Source organism: Sinocyclocheilus anshuiensis, unplaced genomic scaffold (genome assembly GCF_001515605.1).
Source record: "Sinocyclocheilus anshuiensis isolate Anshui unplaced genomic scaffold, SAMN03320099.WGS_v1.1 scaffold9, whole genome shotgun sequence".
NCBI classification, from domain to species: domain Eukaryota; kingdom Metazoa; phylum Chordata; class Actinopteri; order Cypriniformes; family Cyprinidae; genus Sinocyclocheilus; species Sinocyclocheilus anshuiensis.
Genome location: NW_015540887.1, coordinates 1,756,251 through 1,775,537, shown reverse-complemented (window position 1 = coordinate 1,775,537; position 19,287 = coordinate 1,756,251). Strand labels below are relative to the sequence as shown.

The window sequence follows — 19,287 nt, the reverse complement described above, 5'->3', positions numbered from 1 at the left end:
TCAAGTTTCCACTTTCCCGAAGGTTCCCTCTGGTGGTCGGTACTGTTTAGGGAAAGTCTTCAGCTGGAGGGAGTTGAAAGCGTATTTGCGGCTGCCGACGTTTTTCATGGTGTTTTCTCGCCTGCAGCCCTCGCTGTGAAACAGATAGAGAAAAGGCCCATTCACACCAAAAACAATAATTATAACTATAACTATATTAGTGTCCACACTAACGAATGTTAACATTCTGTTTATTATAAGCACGTGCTGTAGTTTGCTGCTTTAAAATTCTGAATGGCTGTCAAATGTTTTTGTCGTTAATCAGCTAGAAAAAAAAAATTGTTCTAGAAGTGATTCCAATTATATCATTCCTCTGTGCCGTTATCATTACAGTTGGTTGGTATGCTAGTCTTTTACAATTAGAATGATTTTTAAAACTATACCTTTACAGGGTTTCACAGGGTGAAGGTAAATGTAAGGAATAAATTGAATGGAACACAATACGACAACATGATCTCTAAATGTAAACGTCTTGTAATAGCAACACTTCTCATTTTGAAAATACAACTTCCAACAGAACTCCATTACTTTTTATTTCACTTTGTATAAAAAATAAATAACTTTTATGGTACCTTCTGATCACACTGCAAAAATGTGATGTTCTTCCCCTGTATTTTTGTCTTGTTTTCTAGTGCAAATGCCCAAAGATTCATAAATCAAGATACATTATTTGAGAAGCAAGAAGTGAAGTGAGTTAAAAATCTGCTCTTAAAAATCAACTTTTTTTAAAAGTAAGAACTCCATTACTTTTTATTTCACTTTGTATAAAAAATAAATAACTTTTATGGTACCTTCTGATCACACTGCAAAAATGTGATGTTCTTCCCCTGTATTTTTGTCTTGTTTTCTAGTGCAAATGCCCAAAGATTCATACATCAAGATACATTATTTGAGAAGCAAGAAGTGAAGTGAGTTAAAAATCTGCTCTTAAAAATCAACTTTTTTTTAAAGTAAAAAAAAGTAATATCCCATTGACAGGCATTTCTTCTTGTTTCTTATCATAAACTCATTTAATTTTCTTCCATTTCTCAGAAAACTAATTCAGTATATTAATTTTGCATCTCAAGTAAATGTATCTTGATTTTTGGATGTTTACATCCTGTATTTGTACTGGAAAACAAAATACTGTGGAAGATCATCTTTTTGTGTAGTGCAGGCAACTTTTAATGCCACGACTTTATGACTTTAAGACGTTCTACTTTGATTTAAGACATTTTAGGGCCTTCATTTGTGAAAATTTGAATTAAGACAGCACATAACGTGCACAAACCCTGCTTTATCGTCAGTATTATAGTTATTGTCCTTGGTGTGATCAGGCCTTAATGTGTGAATACGATCCCTAGCTGTAAATTGTCGTCTCACCTGCGCATACAGTCCAAAGCCTGTGTGAAGACCTGCGGGGCCATGCAGTGCTCTTGCTGGAGGATTTGACATTGCTCCAGGGTCACCGACATGGCTGTACGATCCTTTGCACTCTTGCAGCTGGTCACACGCACACCGTTCAGACGCCGACAAATCTGACATAACAAGAGAGAAAGATATCATCCTGGTAAGGTACATTCAAACTATTACAAAGAGTTCACTAGTGAGAGAGTCTCAGATCGCAGCTCCATGAATCAAATACAAACTGAATTGTGATTTCCCATGTTTCAGTATAGATGCAAGAGAACATAATAATAATAATGTTAGACCACTGTACGTACCTCTGCTGCCTGCAACAGGATGTCAACATTCTTGCTCTTCCTGGCATTAACATTTTGACTGAGGAACTTGAGTAGCTCAGGTACACAGTTCTGACTGCGAGAGCGGGGCAGACCTATAGATGGAGTCATTCAACTGGTTAGGACTGACATAAACCATCTACCAACGTTCTTTCATGCGCAGTTTAGGAGAGTGTTTAGGACTCACAGTCTTCAGGCAGCACTTCTTTAAACTGGTCATAATAGGAGGCAAGACGAGTTAGACTCTCCATATTCACTACTTCCTGCAGCGACGTGTCTCCAAACCTATAGTAATACAAAATGAACATGAATACTAAAAAGTATATTGTATATATAAACTGTATATTGTATATTGACAGTCCAATGAATTACACTGTATGAATAACTGAAGAGGTATATATCGGATCTCATAGCACTAAGCATGCATACGCACACATTGTGCATTAAATCTACATACAAAGGACTTCACAATTTATACATGATTCATCAATAACTTGTGTACTAAAATGTGTGCTAAATTTATGAAAAAAGGAACTACTTAAAACCTTCTGTATGCAAAATTCACATACTCTGGGTGACGCATTTAAGATAAAAATGTTTCATAGATATCTCATCTTTAAACAATATATTTAATTTTATACAATGAAAGAGTAAGAAAAGCTGTGTTATAGCTCAAGCTGTGAGGTTCCTCTCATAAAAGCACAAAACTGCATGTGTAGCTACAGCTGGCTAATGAGATCTCTGTAATCTGAGTGTGTGTAAACGATGTTTATTGTGTTTGAACTGTTTTTTAAAAATGCCAAACTGGGCATTGCTTGTGAATCTTGCAGCACATGTGACAGCGTGTATTTAGAGAGCGTCATGTGTTTGCTGAGAGTGACAAATGGCTGTAAAGGAAAGGTTGAGTGGAAAGCCCTAGAGATGGTCTGAGCGTGCTTTATGCAAATAACTAACCTTAGGCACACAATTGTTCATTTATAATACTCCAAATTCACTAACATTAGAATGAATTCATGTGCATTATTTTTTGTGAGAAGTTTTCCTGTGCATATAAATACTGATAATCCATGCAATTATTAGTGAATGAGAGCCAGTGTGATTAAACCAGTCCATACAAAGAAACAGAAAGTATATTTAATTCATACACTTACTTTTCCGCTAGCGTTTGTTGCTCATTGATTCCTACATTGAATAATACCGGTTGAACTCGCAGCAGCATCCCATTTTGGATCTCCCGTGGTAACACATCAAACATCACCCCCGATAAAGGAACACGCACGTTAAACCCATCTCTGTTGCCCGTGATGACAGGCAGCATGTCGGGGCTGAAGCTGGAGGTCGCCTGGGTCACTTTAAAGGTGACATTCCGGAGGTCCATGACGCCTACACTCATGTCTTCCAACATGGCGAGTTCCTCCCCTTTAAGACGAAAGAGGAGCTCAGAGTTCACACATTCAGATACGTTTACCTTCATCCATAAGTGCAAGCTGAATTGAAATGTGTTTGTATGTTTACCGTAGGTGCTCAGGAGCCCCTCGAACTGGACCAGTAAGCCGATAGTGTGGAGTTGTCTGAGGAAGCCGCTGTCACTTAGACAGTTCCTCAGTTTTATCACAAACCCACAGATCAGGGCCGTCAGCTACAAAGAAATATGTATATTATTATAATGGCTATGAAATGTTAATTTACAGTCAGCTAGGGAAATTGCATTATTAAAGTGTTTTGTCGAGTACTCTGTAAGCACAACCATTTTCAATACGAAAAACACACAAATCAATTTTTGCCAACCTCGGTAAAAATGATTTATGGCGTAAACACCCATATGGCAAAAAAACCCCTAATTTTTTATGGCCACAGTATATTTCAAATATATGCTAAATAAATATTGTAAACAGTGCAGCTTAAGAAAATATCAAATTTAAAATATATTTTGTTTAAACCTTTACATTAAAGGTTTAATATATTACAAAATATATTACAATACTTAAAGCAGCAGGAAAATACATTTCCAATCTTAAAATACATTTTGGGTAAATGCAAATATACTGTATATATAATATATATTTTAAAATATACTGTTTGGACAATAAAAATATATTTAGATTGAAAAATAAATACTAAATAGGAAATCCAAATGAGAAAAAAATATATTTATGAAACACTTAATACATATTTATGTAAATGTTATAGTCTATATTAACAAGATACGTTTTGCTACCATTTTTTTTATATTTTGAAATATATTTAAAGTATATAGGAAAATATTTTTTTCGTATAGACAGGCCTTGACACAATGAATTTTTTGTTAGTTGTCATTTTTAATGAAACCAATTTAAAACATTAAAAGCTATATCCTTATTGGTAGCTGAACACAATATCAAATTAGCTGAAATGTTTAACAAATGCAATGTAATGGGTGATGAGATTCACACAATTTTATAACTGAGAAGAGTTTCTCATTTCTACAGAGCACATTCTATGTGGGCCTGGTTATGACTGATTGGCAATAAAATTATGTTGTTTATCTCTTTAAATAGTCTGTACTAACTGTCTGACAGAAAACCACATCTCTGCGGTACTGTAGTGACAAACTCATGGCGATAGTGGGAGCGCTGTCTTGCATCAGTAGAAACACCATGGACTTCTTGGCTTTGTCGCTCATCATTGCTACACACTCATTCAGAGTGGTCAGGAGAGGATACAGAGCTTCACTCCATTCACCTAGAGCCATAAACACAGACAGCTAACGTCAACTGGACAGCCCACAAATATAGCTGCAGCTGGTACAAATAGTTTGCAGCGACAGGCTTACCAGGAGTGGAGCCTTCAACACTGGGACTGCCATCTAAAGCCAGACAGAGAGAGAACAATTAAGTGTTGTTTTACTTTTATTACTTTTAAAGCCAACTCTTTATGAAATCGTGTGATGTCATTTTTGGTTCGTTAGCATATCAAAACAAAAGCAACTACAATTCCATTCAACTCTTTATCTGCAGAGTCTCTGCCAATGAAAACCCTTGTGAAAAAGAAGTGTGCTTAATTGTATAGAATGTATTAAATATATATTTTAAAAACCTGTACTAAAAGACCATACAATATTAATGAAATAGAGTACACTAATTTTAAATATAATAAAACTAATATAGTTCATTCAATTGCAGTTAACATGCAATTAAGTCTCCAAAAACTTTACATTCAGTTCACACTTAAGTATATTTTTTAAAGTATATTATTGCCATAATAAGCAGCACTCTTTTTAAAATCATGCTAAAACATAGTTCTTTTTCAAAAAGGACTCCTTAATGGTTGAAAGTCAGAGATATCAAGCGGAAATGTGGCACATTCGATTTTGAATGGCGTACAGAATTATCACTTGTGCCACTAGAAGAGGATGTAAAACTGAAAGCAGTTCTAAAAGGAATCAAAACAGAACGTAACACAGGGTGGAACCTACAGGAGCGAGTGTTAGGACTGGATGGGCATGCAGGGTTCAGTAAGGGTGATGAGGACGCTGGTAATAATTGAAGAGGACTGAGCTGAAAGAGGGTGTGATGAGGTCAGGGGGGTGGAGCGACCGTCAACAGGGTTGATCCAGAATGCATTGCCCTGGCTACCTCTCTTGCTGGTGTCAGCCTGCTGGTCAGACAGGAAGACGTCTTCACTGCTGTCGCTCTGCGAGCGCTCTCTCGTCAGCAGCCTGTCCACACAGCAGATCACACACTCCAGACTCTTATCCACATTGAGCCAGATCTTTTCCTGAAACAGAAACAGAAATATGTCAGCTTCTGCAGACTTCTAGGTAAATTCATGAGAAAATAATAATGTCAGTCTCTGAATCTTACCCACTCCTCCTCCTGCCAGTTTAAGTTCATGGATGCTCTGTTCCCTTTCCCGCTCCATTTGGCCTGTGGAGAGCCCTGGTCGTTCCTCAGGACCACGCGCACAGTGTCATGGGTGGACGGAGAGCCCCTGGAGGCGATGAACTCTGGGCGTGCAGCACTCAGTGCCTGGATAGCTGTAGTTAGCAGCTTACTGTCACACACTGTCACCAGCTGCCGCGTCTGAGAGAGACACAGAGATTGCACTTACTCATTAAGTGGACCTCAACAGCTTTTACTTGCTAGATCTGTTGAGCATGAGAAACACCTTAAATAGCTTTCATTAATGAACCCTTTTCTCATCCCTGGGGTTCTCAGAAGCAGCTTTAAATAGTAAATGGTAAAATGGTAAATGGAATCTACAATAAATATATTGAAATCCAAATAGAAAATCCAAAATAGCATTTCTATGACTTTCCAAAACAAATAACATACATGACATAAAAAATAAATATAAACCCCCCTTGATTTATCAGTGTGGAATATTGGAATTCAGTAGAATTTTTACGAAACTTTGATTAATGGTGATTCATAAATATTCATATTCAAATGCACAAGAACTACTGATCTGTTAAGCATTATAAATTTTAGCATTTAGGCGATGGTTAATCTGAAATACAGTCAAACCAAAAATTATTCAGACACCAGATATAATTTTTGATTTTTTTTTTTACTAGTGGGTGCAGGACACTATAGTTCATTTATGTAAAGTGAGGATAGCAAAATAAAGTAAACTGAGACAAATTATACCCAAAATTTCTTCATACAGTGGACTACCAGTAAAATTGATACAAATTTGGGACCCAAAATTATTCAGACACTTTGACCTGACCATGTTTTGCTTAAGTATTTGTCTTTAATTGCTAATGCGACCGTTTTACACCACAGACTGAACAAAATGAAGCATTGCTTGGTAATTGGTTGACCTAAATTGGGATTATCTAATTGTTTACTTAAATTTAACAGCTGACAGCTTTTCATTCTAATTCATTACATACCTTTCTATCAAAGTTATCTGACATTATCAAGATTAATTTGTTCTGACACAGTTTAACTCGGAGTTCTTGTCATATTTTATTACCATTTTCTAAACTATAGCGAATAAACTGTGATAATGTGAGAAATGTTGAAGGTGTCTGAATAAATGTTGGTTTTACTGTATATCATACCACAATAATAGAATTATAATAATATACAGAATGTAAGTTAATACAAAATTAAATAATAGAGTTATAATAATTAAATTTTTTTTTTTAACTATAAAATTTAATAAAACTTATAATAATGTAAAAGAATTATAAGGCTGTATTAAATAAAAAATTAAATATATATAAAAATGTAAAATAAAAAAAAAAACAGAACTGTAATAAAAAATAATTACATTTATAATAATCCAGTTAAATTATTTTATTAAAATAATTTCATTATTTAAAAATTTTAAACTGTATTTTTAAATTAAATTGTACATAAAAATAATAACATAAGTAATAGTGTCGTAGTCTCTGTGAATGGTAGTACAGAATAGTAGTGCAGAATTTGTTTAGAATTTGTGTTTTCTTTATTTCTAATAGTAATAAATTCAAGTTATTTCAGAAATAAACAATGAAAAATACCTAGTTAAATTTCTAGTTTATGTGCCTCAAGCAAAACTCAGGATATCTTTGAAAGAGTTGTACTGTGTGCCCTTGTTAAGTTGTGTAAAGCCAGACGATCAGAATGGACTGTGGATTTCAGCCAGCTTTTGCCAGTTTTGTGTGAAAGATGCATTAGATGGTCAGTGAACAGACTGTAAATGGTTCATGCAAATCCTCTCACCTTGTCTGTCAGGATAGCGAGGGTCCTCTCCAGTGCATTGGTTGAGCGTTCTTTGGCAGCGCGGGACAGCCGCTCAGTGTAGTAGCTGACCTGCGTCTTCAGAGTGTTGATATGGGAAATGATTTCTTTAGCTTTCAACACATCCTGTGGCTGGTACCGCATAGAAAGTGGAGCAGATTCCCCGGCACTGAAACGAGACAGATCATTAAAAACAAAACAACAACATATTCTGCAGTTCCCCATTTGTAATCACTTGTTCAGCTGCACAAGCTGTGACCAAGTTGACTACATAGCAAATGAGATGGTGTGATATACAAGCACACACAGAAAACGTACACAAATGCCAAGTGCACATAATTGGATGGAGTGGGAGAGCAGTTTTGTGCAAATACATCATCTTTAAAAACACAAATGTTGGTGCAAACAAGAAAGATCCTTCACATTTAATGGAAGTGAAGTAAAGGATTCGACCCTGACCGATCATAAACAAGATGAAACACCACCACATATGAAAATGACTGGAAAAATGGCCAACAACCCTGAAACTCACCCTTCACCCTCACTTGAACTGATCGGAAAGCAAACAACAAAGTCAACTGATTACAATCGCAGCCATGAGATAAAAAAAGTTCTGCTCTATGGAACATTATTTCTGCCACAGAATTAAAAAAATATATACTTTTTTTTTCGCAATTCTGAGTTTATATCTCTCAATTCTGACTTTTTTCTTGCAATTATGATATGATTATGAGTTTATTTTGGAAGCCCGTTTTCCACCAATGAATAAAAAAATAAAGGTAATTGCGACTTTTTCTCACAATTCTGACTTTTTTTCTCACAACTGTGAGTTTACATCTCACAATTGCCTGATACAAACTCACAATTCTCTTTTTTTCTCAGAATTGTGAGATGTAAACTCGCAATTGTGAGAAATGAAGTCAGAAAGGTGAGATATAAACTGCCAATTCTGACTTTTTTTTCTCAGAATTGCGTAACAAACTCGCAATTGCGAGTTATAAAGTCAGAATTGCGAGATATAAACTTGCAATTATGAGAAATTAAGTCAGAATTGTGTGATATAACTCGCAATTGCAAGTTAAGTCAGAATTGTGAGATATAAATTCTGAGAACATACCAGTCTTTTTTTTTTCTCCTTAGAACGGGACTTTATAACTCCAAATTCTGAGAAAAAAAGTCAGAATTGCGAGACACAAACTCGCAATTGCGAGAAAAAAGTCAGAATTGGGAGTTTATATCCCGCAATTCTAACTTTATATCTCACAATTCTGACTTTATTTCTTGCATTTGCGAGTTTATATCCCACAATTCTGACTTTCTCGCATTTGCGAGTTTATATCCCGCAATTCTGACTTTATATCCCGCGATTCTGACTTTATATCCCGCGATTCTGATTTTATATCCCACGATTCTGACTTTATATCCCGCGATTCTGACTTTATATCCAGCGATTCTGACTTTATATCCAGCGATTCTGACTTTATATCTCGCAATTCTGACTTTATATCTCGCGATTCTGACTTTATATCCCGCGATTCTGACTTTATATCTCGCAATTCTGACTTTATATCCCGCAATTCTGACTTGATATCTCACAATTCTGAGTTTATATCTCACAATTCGGAGAAAAAAAGTCAGAATTCACGACTGCAAGATATAAACTTACAATTCTGAGATAAAAATTCTGAACTGTGAGAGTTAGGCTCACAATTTTGAGAAAAAAAGTTTACACTTTATTTTAAGGTGTCCTTGTTACAGTGTAATTATACATTTAAGTACCGAGTAATATTAATTAACTACATGTACTTACTATATGGTTAGGTTTAGGATTACTTGCATGTAATTATGCATAATTTGTTGTTATTGTAATAGTAAGTACATGTAACATGTGTAACAAGATACCGTAAAATAAAGCGTTACCAAAAATCCCAATTATCTTTTTTATTTTGCAGCCAAAAAAGCTTCCATACCTCTTGCTACAAGAATAACACGATAATAAAGAAAAGAAAAGAATAAAAAAAAGAATTAGAAAAGCCAAGAAACCTAGCAGAGCAACACAAAAACTTTGATTCATATTCGTCATCAATTTATTATTAAAAAGTCTTACTGCTTTTTGGCTTCCTCAAATTTCTGAATGAGTTTCCTCAATCCGCTGCCCTTAAAGCCCTGATGATGTGCTGCAGGGGCCCCAGTGGTCACCACGTCATATGTGCGATCTGTTCAGATATGTACGTTATGTGAAGACCAACCCATGTCGACAGAATACTGAAGAATTTCAATGTTCAAATGCAAATATTGACCACAGATATCTCACCGTAGCCGGACTCGCCCTGCACTCTCATCCTCTGAACGTGGAGGTTTGTAGGTATAAACTCTAGTTTTTTCTCTCCTTTCAGAGTGCTAGATTTGAAGGATGGACCTGATGGATAGTAGGTGAGAAGAATCGGATAAATACAATGTTGAAATCACCTTTAATTATAGCGCTCTCACTTCCTCTTTCTGGTTGAGCAGGTGCCACAACACTTACCCTTGTAGTCATGTAAATTACTGAGAGTCTCCTGATAGGTGAGGATGATAATCTGGTACTGAGTGATGATTTGTCTCCTCAGATTCTCCCAGCAGGGGGACAACTCACCCAACTCTTCTAACTCACACACCCTGCGCTCAGACAGAAATGTGCAACAATATAATAAAATCTTATATAAATTCATAGTGTTTCAGTCTTGCTAGTTAGAATCTTACAAATCAATGTAATTTCCGCATTGTCAAAATTCAATGTGCTGCACAAAAGTGAGTCTTCTTGACCAATTCTTAATGGAACAGTTCATCCAAAAATATAAATTTGCAGACAATTTCCACACCATCAGGCCATTCAAGATGCATATGAGTTTCTTCATCAGAACAGATTTGGAGAAATTTAGCATTGCATCACTTGCTCACCAATGGATCCTCTGCAGTGAATGGGTGCCGTCAGATTCCAAACTGCTGATAAAAACATCACAATAACCCACAAGTAATCCACAATCAATTAATGTCTGATTGTTAATTAATGTCAATTAATATTGGATGGTCTGAAGGTGTGGAAATTTTCAGCAAATTTTCATTTTTGGGTCACCTATTCTTGATGTTTCAGAAGTGTAGAAAACAAAAACAAAAAACATTTTAAACTCAGTTACCTTCGATGTATGTTTTTATTGTAGCTTGTAAAAATACGAGGAAATTGAGATTTTCCATTTCATGCCCCCTTTCAAAAGAGTTGTTCTGAACATGAGCACTAACAGTGAATTGCATTAACCTGGCAGCATCTTCTTCCAGCAGTAGTTTGACGAACTGTCTTGGTATGTGCAGGGAGAGCACGCTCTCTGCCATCTGCTCCAGGACACGCAGGTGGTTTCCATCAGTCGTGGAAAATCGATACATCCGTGAAATAGTGCCTCCAAACACTGCATCAATCAATCAATCAATCAATGGGTGTGTGCAGTAGTGAGAGGCATGGGAATGACATCAGCTGCATTTTACTGCATTTACTGAAGCATTAATTTGGAACTAACTAAGATTAATAAATGATTTAAACAAATGAAACCTTATTGTAACTGTTACCGCAATTTCTGGGTGAAAATTGCTTCACCACCAAACTGTTTTCAGTGTGCATGCTGGGTGATGCAGCACTTTATTGAAGCAGAACTAAAGCCTTAAACCTAAACTTAAAGAACACTTCAAACTCTTCATTTGTTGCCTCAAACCACTATTTTATTCTTCAGAAAATGCTAGTCACAGAACGTATTATGTATTCACACAGAATATTTAACACTGCAAATAACCACTCTTGTGTTTTAATGAACATGAGTTTTCAGAACCTCTTTCACAGCTTGTGGCATTCATGAGTCTTCACAGCAGGAAGTGAAGCCTACAGCCCATTAGTTTAGTTATGAAGGGCACATTAGAAATAAACTGCTTCCTCCAGATGGAATGTAGCTGCAATAATTACGATTTTTTTGGTATATAGACATTAAAATTAGACACTCACCTGCCTTTAAAAGAGTGTCTTTACATAGGGATGCTGATTTTGCTTTTACTCCCATGGACTCGGTCAGACTTTCATCAACAGGTAATACCATCTGTGAGAAACACGGGAGCAATTACACAGAAGATTGTCATGTTCTTTGTGACAGAGATTTAAATAGACACAGTTGTACAAAATAAAACAGACTCTCGTTTCTTTCACAGAAGTGCTAGTTCTCTCTTAAAAAAAAAAAAACTACAACTGAAAGTCAGTGTTGTTATCATGGACTACAACTGTAGTCACAACACACAACAAAATAAATGGAAACTATAAAAATAAAAAACCCATTCAAAATATTATATGATGATACTAAAATACTATATAAGACACTATAATTGATACTAAAATAATAATGCCTTGGTCAATGGATATTTATAATTATATTAGCCATCAGTAATTTAAATATTGGTTTTGGACAGTGGCCAAACCTCAAAGCAGTCGACCACTAATGTATAGTGTGAAGAGCAGCGTACGTAAGCACTCACCCTGCCATTAACTGTGTCTGAACGTGCCAGAGGAGCTCGCTGCTCTCTCCTCTCCTCTATCTGCCATGCGATGATGGTAATGTTACCCATCCGCTCGCTCTCTGCTGATCTGAGCCAGTGAAATGCCCACAAATAGGTGTCAGACTACATTTGCTGTAATTCCTAATAAATTCTGTGCTAACGTTATGCTATGGGATTACACATCGGCTTTGTACCTATATTTATCTCACATACCGCAGAGTGAGGTGTAGCCTGTGGTGTTTGTCTTGAAGCAGCTCTTTCACTATAAACATAGCCGAACCGAGCAGGTACATCTAATAAAACAGAGCGTTTATGAGACTGCGCAAAACAGTGCAGAATGTTAAGAATAGCGGTTTCTGTCTTACAGTCCCCTGTGAGCGGTCCTTCACATCGTAGACAGACAGTTTGATTTGAGTGTGCTGGGTAATCAGAGAGTCCTGGAAGAAGGCAATGCTGCTCAAGAAGATTGGATTACTAGTGCCCTGGGAAAAAAGGGAAATGCCTGCATTAAATTCACCTCGATATGCAAAATCTGATATTTACCAGGTTTTAGGGCCAGTTTAACATGCTACATAGTTCCACATGTTCCAAACCCTAGTAATATCATAGTACTTATCCTCACCGCTATAATTTCAGTCTGTGCATGTTTGGTCCAAAACGCCTGTGGAGGGGTGGTGCAGCTCACTGCTACAAAGCTGCTGGGCTTACGGTCCAGTGATGGAGTGACCAACTCACTGCATGCTGGGAAAAGAAGGACAATAATTCAGTATAATTAATCATGAAAGGAGAAAAGTGTAATTACACTCATAGTAGCATAGCATTACAATCCAGTCTTTGTAAGCAACCATACTGTATGAAATGTTTCTTGTGATGTACAGTGCCATACAAACAAATGTCAAATAACCCTAAATGGCTAACTGCCATCAACATGTCGTTTCATCATGGAAAAAGTCATATACAGCCAAAGTCAGACAAAACCCAGTGCACCTACCACAATGGAAATATTTGATTTAAAGGGTTAGTTCACCCAAAAATGAAAATTCTGTCATTAATTACTCACTCTCATGTTGTTCGAAACCCGTAAGACCTTCGTTCATCTTCGGAACACAATTTAAGATATTTTTGATGAAATATGAGGGCTCTCTGACCCTCCCATAGACAGCAAGGTAACTACCACGTTCAAGGTCCAGAAAAGTACCAAGATGATCGACAAAGTAGTCCGTGTGACATCAGTGGTTCAACTGTAAAGTTACGAAGCTACGAGAATACTTTTTTGCGCAACGAAAACAAAAATAACGACTTTATTCCACATTTTTGTTTCTACTGCGTCACTTGTGGACTCGCGTTCACGACAGTATCTCGTAGCTTCATAACTTTACAGTTGAACCTGTGACGTCTCACGACTGCGTCACTTGTGGACTCGCGTTCACGACAGTATCTCGTAGCTTCATAACTTTACAGTTGAACCACTGATGTCACACGGACTACTTTGTCGATCATCTTGGTACTTTTCTGGACCTTGAACGTGGTAGTTACCTTGCTGTCTATGGGAGGGTCAGAGAGCCCTCATATTTCATCAAAAATATATTAAATTGTGTTCCGAAGATGAACGAAGGTCTTACGGGATTGGAACAACACGAGGGTGAGTAATTAATGACAGAATTTTCATTTTTGGGTGAACTATCCCTTTAAGAGCTCACAGATAGGTTGTATAAATGTTTATTGCATGTGAGCTAAGAGGCTCATAAACAGTTTATTTCCTTCACAGATACAGTAGGCTGCATGTTGTTAGTGCTAGTAGCCAAAAAAGGAGGAAGAATATGAGGTGAAGACTCTTCACTGATACACACATATCCTGATGAGTGGATATTAGCTTTGGTGGTTTTGTGTTACTGACAAGAACTTTGGTGACGCTGCACCTTGATCACTTTATGATTGACTGAACTGCTGATACTCACCCAGACTGAACTCAAGCACCGGCTCATCAGGATCCTGACTGTTTCCTAAACACATGTGAAACACAACACAGAATTCCTATGAATGGCTGAGTCTTTTTATCAGATGTTAATTTTGTTAATGTTAACTTTCTATTAAATGTTGAGATGTGCAGTCTTAGAGGAATAGTCTGGGTAAAATCAGCATCGGGCAAAATTCTCAGTTTAAAGCAGCACTATGTAACTTTTGTCGCTCTAGCGGTTAATAAACAGAACTGCACACATCCCGCGGAAGAACATTCCAACCGGAGCTACTTCTCTAAGTTTATGTCTATGGCGATTCACGCAGGTATGTGTTACTCCGCAGCGGTGACGACCCGACCAGGCTACAATAGTTCAAATATAAGAACTTATTATAAGTGTAACGTAGTGATTCGGAATAAGACAAAAACGCGGTTTGGAAGATGAATTCATGATGTACTCGCTCATTATATACATTTTGCAAATTTTGAACACAGAAAAAGTTACATAGTGCTGCTTTAAGAATTGCCTCCACATCTCACAGGATGTTGAATTTGAATGACAGAAAGAGGAACTTACTGAACTGTAGAAAATCAACAAAGTCACATAGAGGAATTTTAATAGTCATAACACAAATTAAAACATAAATGATAATCACATTATTGATTTAGACAAATTGTGCATCTTATTTCCTATCTTTTTCCACTACTGATTAGAAATAAGTTCCATTTTGATCATCACAGCAATTAAACATAATCGAAAAATATTCCCCACACTGTTTTCAGACAAATATAAAAATACATATTGACATTGGAAAAATGTGAATCTATTGATAATTATGGTATTTATATTTTTGTGTGTATGGTAACATGTTTATATCTAACTCATTAAGAAAAAATACAATTTATTATTAAATATCTAAGCAGTTATATGATTTTAATGCAAATTTACATTTCTTTAAATTTAAAATAGGCATTCCGTTAAACTTGAAATCACAAATGTAAATAGAATTTAAAATAAATTCTCAAGTAAAATCTGAACAGTGAATAACCTTGACTAAAATACAACTTAAAGGTTTAGTTTATCAGTATCTTCTTTTGTGTTCCTAAGAAGAAAAAAGTCATACATGTTTGGAACAATATGAGGGTAAATGAAATATTACAGAATTAAAACCTTTCAGAATTCAACTGACAATTCCTTTTAAATTCTATTTAATTTTGTGATTTAATTTTTGAGTGAATTATCCCTTAAAGGTCTATTTAGGCATTATAATTGTTACCACAGAAAATCATATCTCATATCTTTGTTTAAAAACAAAGCAAAATTTTTAAAAGCAGAAATTTATTACACCATCATGTGTGCATGATTATGTGCCACTGACATAATGATCACTATGGTATAAACTTCTTGTAGGCCTACAGGCAAAAGTTAAATGTATAGGCAAAACCCCACTTAATCAAGCTAATAATAATAATAATAATAATACCTGTTAGTGCCAACCCCATCATCTCGGAGGACAAATCAAATGTGTTGGCTCGGTACACAGACCATGGCCTGTGGCGTGGACTGCGCTCTCTTCCCGCCATCTTGGCTCCAGTTACTTCAGTGACCAATGTAACTAACTCTTGCACTCCCACTTTATATTGCCGGTAAAGGTTTTCCAGTAATCCAGGCTCTGTTTCAGTCTTAAAGATTGTAATCTAAAAGCAGGAGAAAAAAGGGGACAAAAAGGATGAGTCAACATTTGCGTCACCATCTGTCTGGAGACTGAAGAACCAGCGGACCCTGATGCTGTTAACCTGAGACAACCAAAGAACGAGACTTGTGCTTGATCTCAAACCACTATGTATGTCTCTGCATTATTTATGCGGTTTCATATGAGGACATTTATAATTGAACACAACAACAGAACTGCAATCAGAAAGAGTCAGTGCCAGAGAACTGTCTTATGTTTATGGCTGGATAATTCATGACTTAGAGGAAATGTTTCACAAACAGGATGCTAACAAAGGATTCTCAATAACACGCAACTTCAGGCCAACACTTTATATAGACATAGCTAAATGAAGGAGCTACATGCCTCAAATGACACCAAACATCATATATGGCAGAATACAATCATTCTTATTCCACAACCATTTGACAATGAACTTATGAACCATTTGAGTAAAGAAATGATACACTTAGGGTCAAAAGTTTGGATTAAGATTTTTAATGTTTTTGAGAAAGGTCACGTATATTATCAAGTCTGCATTATTTAGATTTTTACAGTAAAAACAATTTTTAAAACAATTTAAAATAACTGTTTTCTATTGTAATATATATTAAAATGTAATGTATTCCTGTTATGGCAGAATCATTTTACAGCATTATTACTCTCATTATTACAGTCTTCAGTGTCACGTGATCCTTCAGAAATCATTCGAATATACTGATTCGCTGCTCAACTATTATCAATAATTATTGGTACTCAATTTTTAATAATGGTTCTTCTTATTATCAATGTTGAAAACAGTTTTTACTGCTTATTATTTTTCTGGAAATCATAATACATATAATCACATTAAGAGCAAGTTCTAAAACCAGAATTTATTTGAAAAATAAACCTTTTGTAACATTAAAAATGTCTTTACTTTCACTTTTGATGAATTTAATGCATTCTTGCTGAATAAAAGTATTATTATTACTTTTTAAAAATCTTACTTCAAATGTTGGAATGGTAGTGTATCACACTTTCAAAATCACAGGAATTAATTATACACTCTCAAAAAGGATGTGTTAATTTTTAACACATTTTTTGTGTTGAGGACATATTTTAACACGTTTTGTAACATTTTGAGTACATAACTGACACAAATTGTGTAACTATAACACATTAGTGTGTAGAACATTAGTAGGAATAACACATGGATGAGTTAAAAGTAACACAAAATGTGTTGTCTTTATAACTAGACACAGAGGTGTGTTAAGAAACAACAGGTTGTGTTGTTTTTAACACATACTTTTTAAGAGTGTAGTTTTAAAATGATGATCGACAAAGTAGATAGAAAAACATCTATTTTACATTGTAATAGTATTGTAATAGTATTTCACAATATTACTGTATTTTAAGCAAATAATAGTTTTAATAAAAGTAAAATGGATAATATAACTATCACAAATTATAAGAATGAAAAAATAAAATTCCTGTTTGCCACTGATATAAAATCGAAATCAACTGAATTGCTCTGAGCAAACATTTTATATTATTAGCATTTAATAATAGGCTAGAAGTATACACTTATATAAATATATATATATACACGTTAAATGCTGTTTTTAGCTGATCATGATACGACTGTCAGTATATCATTCATCCTTTTATAAAATACATTGGTGGTGGTCACCTTGCCAAACATAAAGAATTGGAGACACGGTGAAGGATTAGATCTATAACTAAAACCTTTATCAAAGCAGAAAAAGTAAGCCTGAAAATAAGGTTAAATGTCTTTAAGCATGTGCGATAATTCACTACGAACCAGGACCAATGATAGCGTCGTTATTTGCTCTCTCTGTTGTTTTAGTATAGTTCCCTAAAGGAATTATACGCACAAAATTAGTACAATAAAATTAGCTGAATTTCTGCAATTTCCGTGGTGCAACTTTCCATTGTTTGGCTGCTGAAGGATGCCGCAAACTACAGTATGCTGGGATTGAATCCTGACACAGAGAGAGGAGACAGGGTGAATGAGGAGGATGCAAATACGCTAAATCCGTGGCGGATGGAAGGTTTTTGGCTGTGGAAGGAAAAGCAGCAGGTAGTGGGCTGCAGTCTGGGTCTGAAGGGGTGGACGACTGATTCTGACTCAGGCTCCAGCAAACACAACCAACAACCCACCAGCCATCCATCTGCCTGATACAGTCCACTACACAGCCTAGAAACATCACAACGAACAACACATTTATCATAATGTGTTCACAGCAATCAAGAATAGAAATGACTGTCATCAGAATACTCATCTCCCGCCTGCAGTTAAAGACCTCCATAAACTGTAGCAGAAGGTTTGATGATTACCACACTCATATTAGCCTTGACATTTCACTCTTATTAACCACCAGGCTCTAAAATGATTTCTCACAGACCTCATTCAGACTTTCATTCAATTATGATTTAAAAGAAACCGTCTTCATGCCAAATGCACCAATTTGATACGGATTCCATCAGGAGAATTTGGAAATATATGGAAACACAGATGAAAGCAACTATGGTGAGATGTTTGTTGATGTTAATTAAATCATCTCATCTTGCTGTAGTCACTAAACTGAATCACTCACAGCAAAACACAAACACATTTAACAGATACAAGCTGCTTCTTCCACTCATAATGTGACATCAGACAGATTTATGGAGTGAGGAATGAAAATAGGGGATGGTTTTATAGAAAAATAAAAGAGGTTAAAGGCTATGACAGGTTAATTAAATTATGGGGATATTATATTTATATTTAAATTATACACAACAGTTTTAGTAAGACTTTTTTCTAAACGAAAGACATTTATAATGTTACAAAAGATTTCAATTTCAAATAAATGCTGTTTTTTGACCTTTCTATTCATCAAAGAATCCTGAAAAAAACAAAGAAAATATCACAGTTTCAAAAAAAATATTAAGGAGCACAACTGATTTGAACATTAATAATAACAAGAAATAATTTCTGAAGGATCAGGTGAAACTGAAGACTGGAGTAAGAATTTAGCTTTTCCATCATAGGAATAAATTACATTTTAAAATATAGTCAAAACAAAAACAGCTATTTTAAAATTAAATTGTTTCACAATATTGTTGTTTTTATTGCATTTTTAAAAATCTAAATCAAACTAAATGCAGCCTTTATGAGCATAAAACATATAAAAAAAATAATAAAAAAAAAATAATAATTTTTAAAACTTTTGAATGGTTTTTATTTTTATTTATTAGGGAAGGATTCACATATCCTACATTACAAATCACAAACTGAGTTCTTTGTTTTGTATTTATTACTCAGCACTACAACACATATGTGACCCTGGACTACAAAACCAGTCATAAGGGTCTATTGAGATTTATACATCATCCAGAAGCTGAATAACTAAGCTTTCCATTGATGTTTGGTAGGATAGGATAATATTTGGCTGAGATACAACTATTTGAAAATCTGGAATCTGACGGTGCAAAAAAAAATCTAAATATTCAGAAAATCGCTTTTAAAGTTGTCCAAATGAAGTTCTTAGCAATGCATATTACTAATCAAAAATTCACAACGCTCCAGTTTG

General features: G+C 35.3%; 1 protein-coding gene across 1 annotated transcript in view; it reads right to left on the bottom strand.

Moving 5' to 3' along the window:
• LOC107688733 (type I inositol 3,4-bisphosphate 4-phosphatase-like) overlaps positions 1–19,287 on the bottom strand; it is a 29,714-nt gene continuing 10,427 nt past the window's right edge. Inside the window, exons 2-24 of the mRNA XM_016486477.1 lie at positions 15,482–15,695; positions 13,999–14,043; positions 12,663–12,781; positions 12,406–12,522; positions 12,254–12,333; positions 12,020–12,128; positions 11,499–11,589; positions 10,767–10,914; positions 9,999–10,129; positions 9,786–9,890; positions 9,579–9,687; positions 8,004–8,021; positions 7,454–7,640; positions 5,603–5,821; positions 5,375–5,516; positions 4,573–4,605; positions 4,309–4,481; positions 3,276–3,399; positions 2,912–3,179; positions 1,948–2,045; positions 1,743–1,855; positions 1,402–1,556; positions 1–133 (exon numbers count right to left, since the gene is read on the bottom strand). Coding sequence (XP_016341963.1) covers positions 1–133; positions 1,402–1,556; positions 1,743–1,855; positions 1,948–2,045; positions 2,912–3,179; positions 3,276–3,399; positions 4,309–4,481; positions 4,573–4,605; positions 5,375–5,516; positions 5,603–5,821; positions 7,454–7,640; positions 8,004–8,021; positions 9,579–9,687; positions 9,786–9,890; positions 9,999–10,129; positions 10,767–10,914; positions 11,499–11,589; positions 12,020–12,128; positions 12,254–12,333; positions 12,406–12,522; positions 12,663–12,781; positions 13,999–14,043; positions 15,482–15,581 — 2,817 coding nt within the window. The 5' untranslated portion in view covers positions 15,582–15,695. The remainder of the gene's footprint in view (positions 134–1,401; positions 1,557–1,742; positions 1,856–1,947; positions 2,046–2,911; positions 3,180–3,275; positions 3,400–4,308; positions 4,482–4,572; positions 4,606–5,374; positions 5,517–5,602; positions 5,822–7,453; positions 7,641–8,003; positions 8,022–9,578; positions 9,688–9,785; positions 9,891–9,998; positions 10,130–10,766; positions 10,915–11,498; positions 11,590–12,019; positions 12,129–12,253; positions 12,334–12,405; positions 12,523–12,662; positions 12,782–13,998; positions 14,044–15,481; positions 15,696–19,287) is intronic.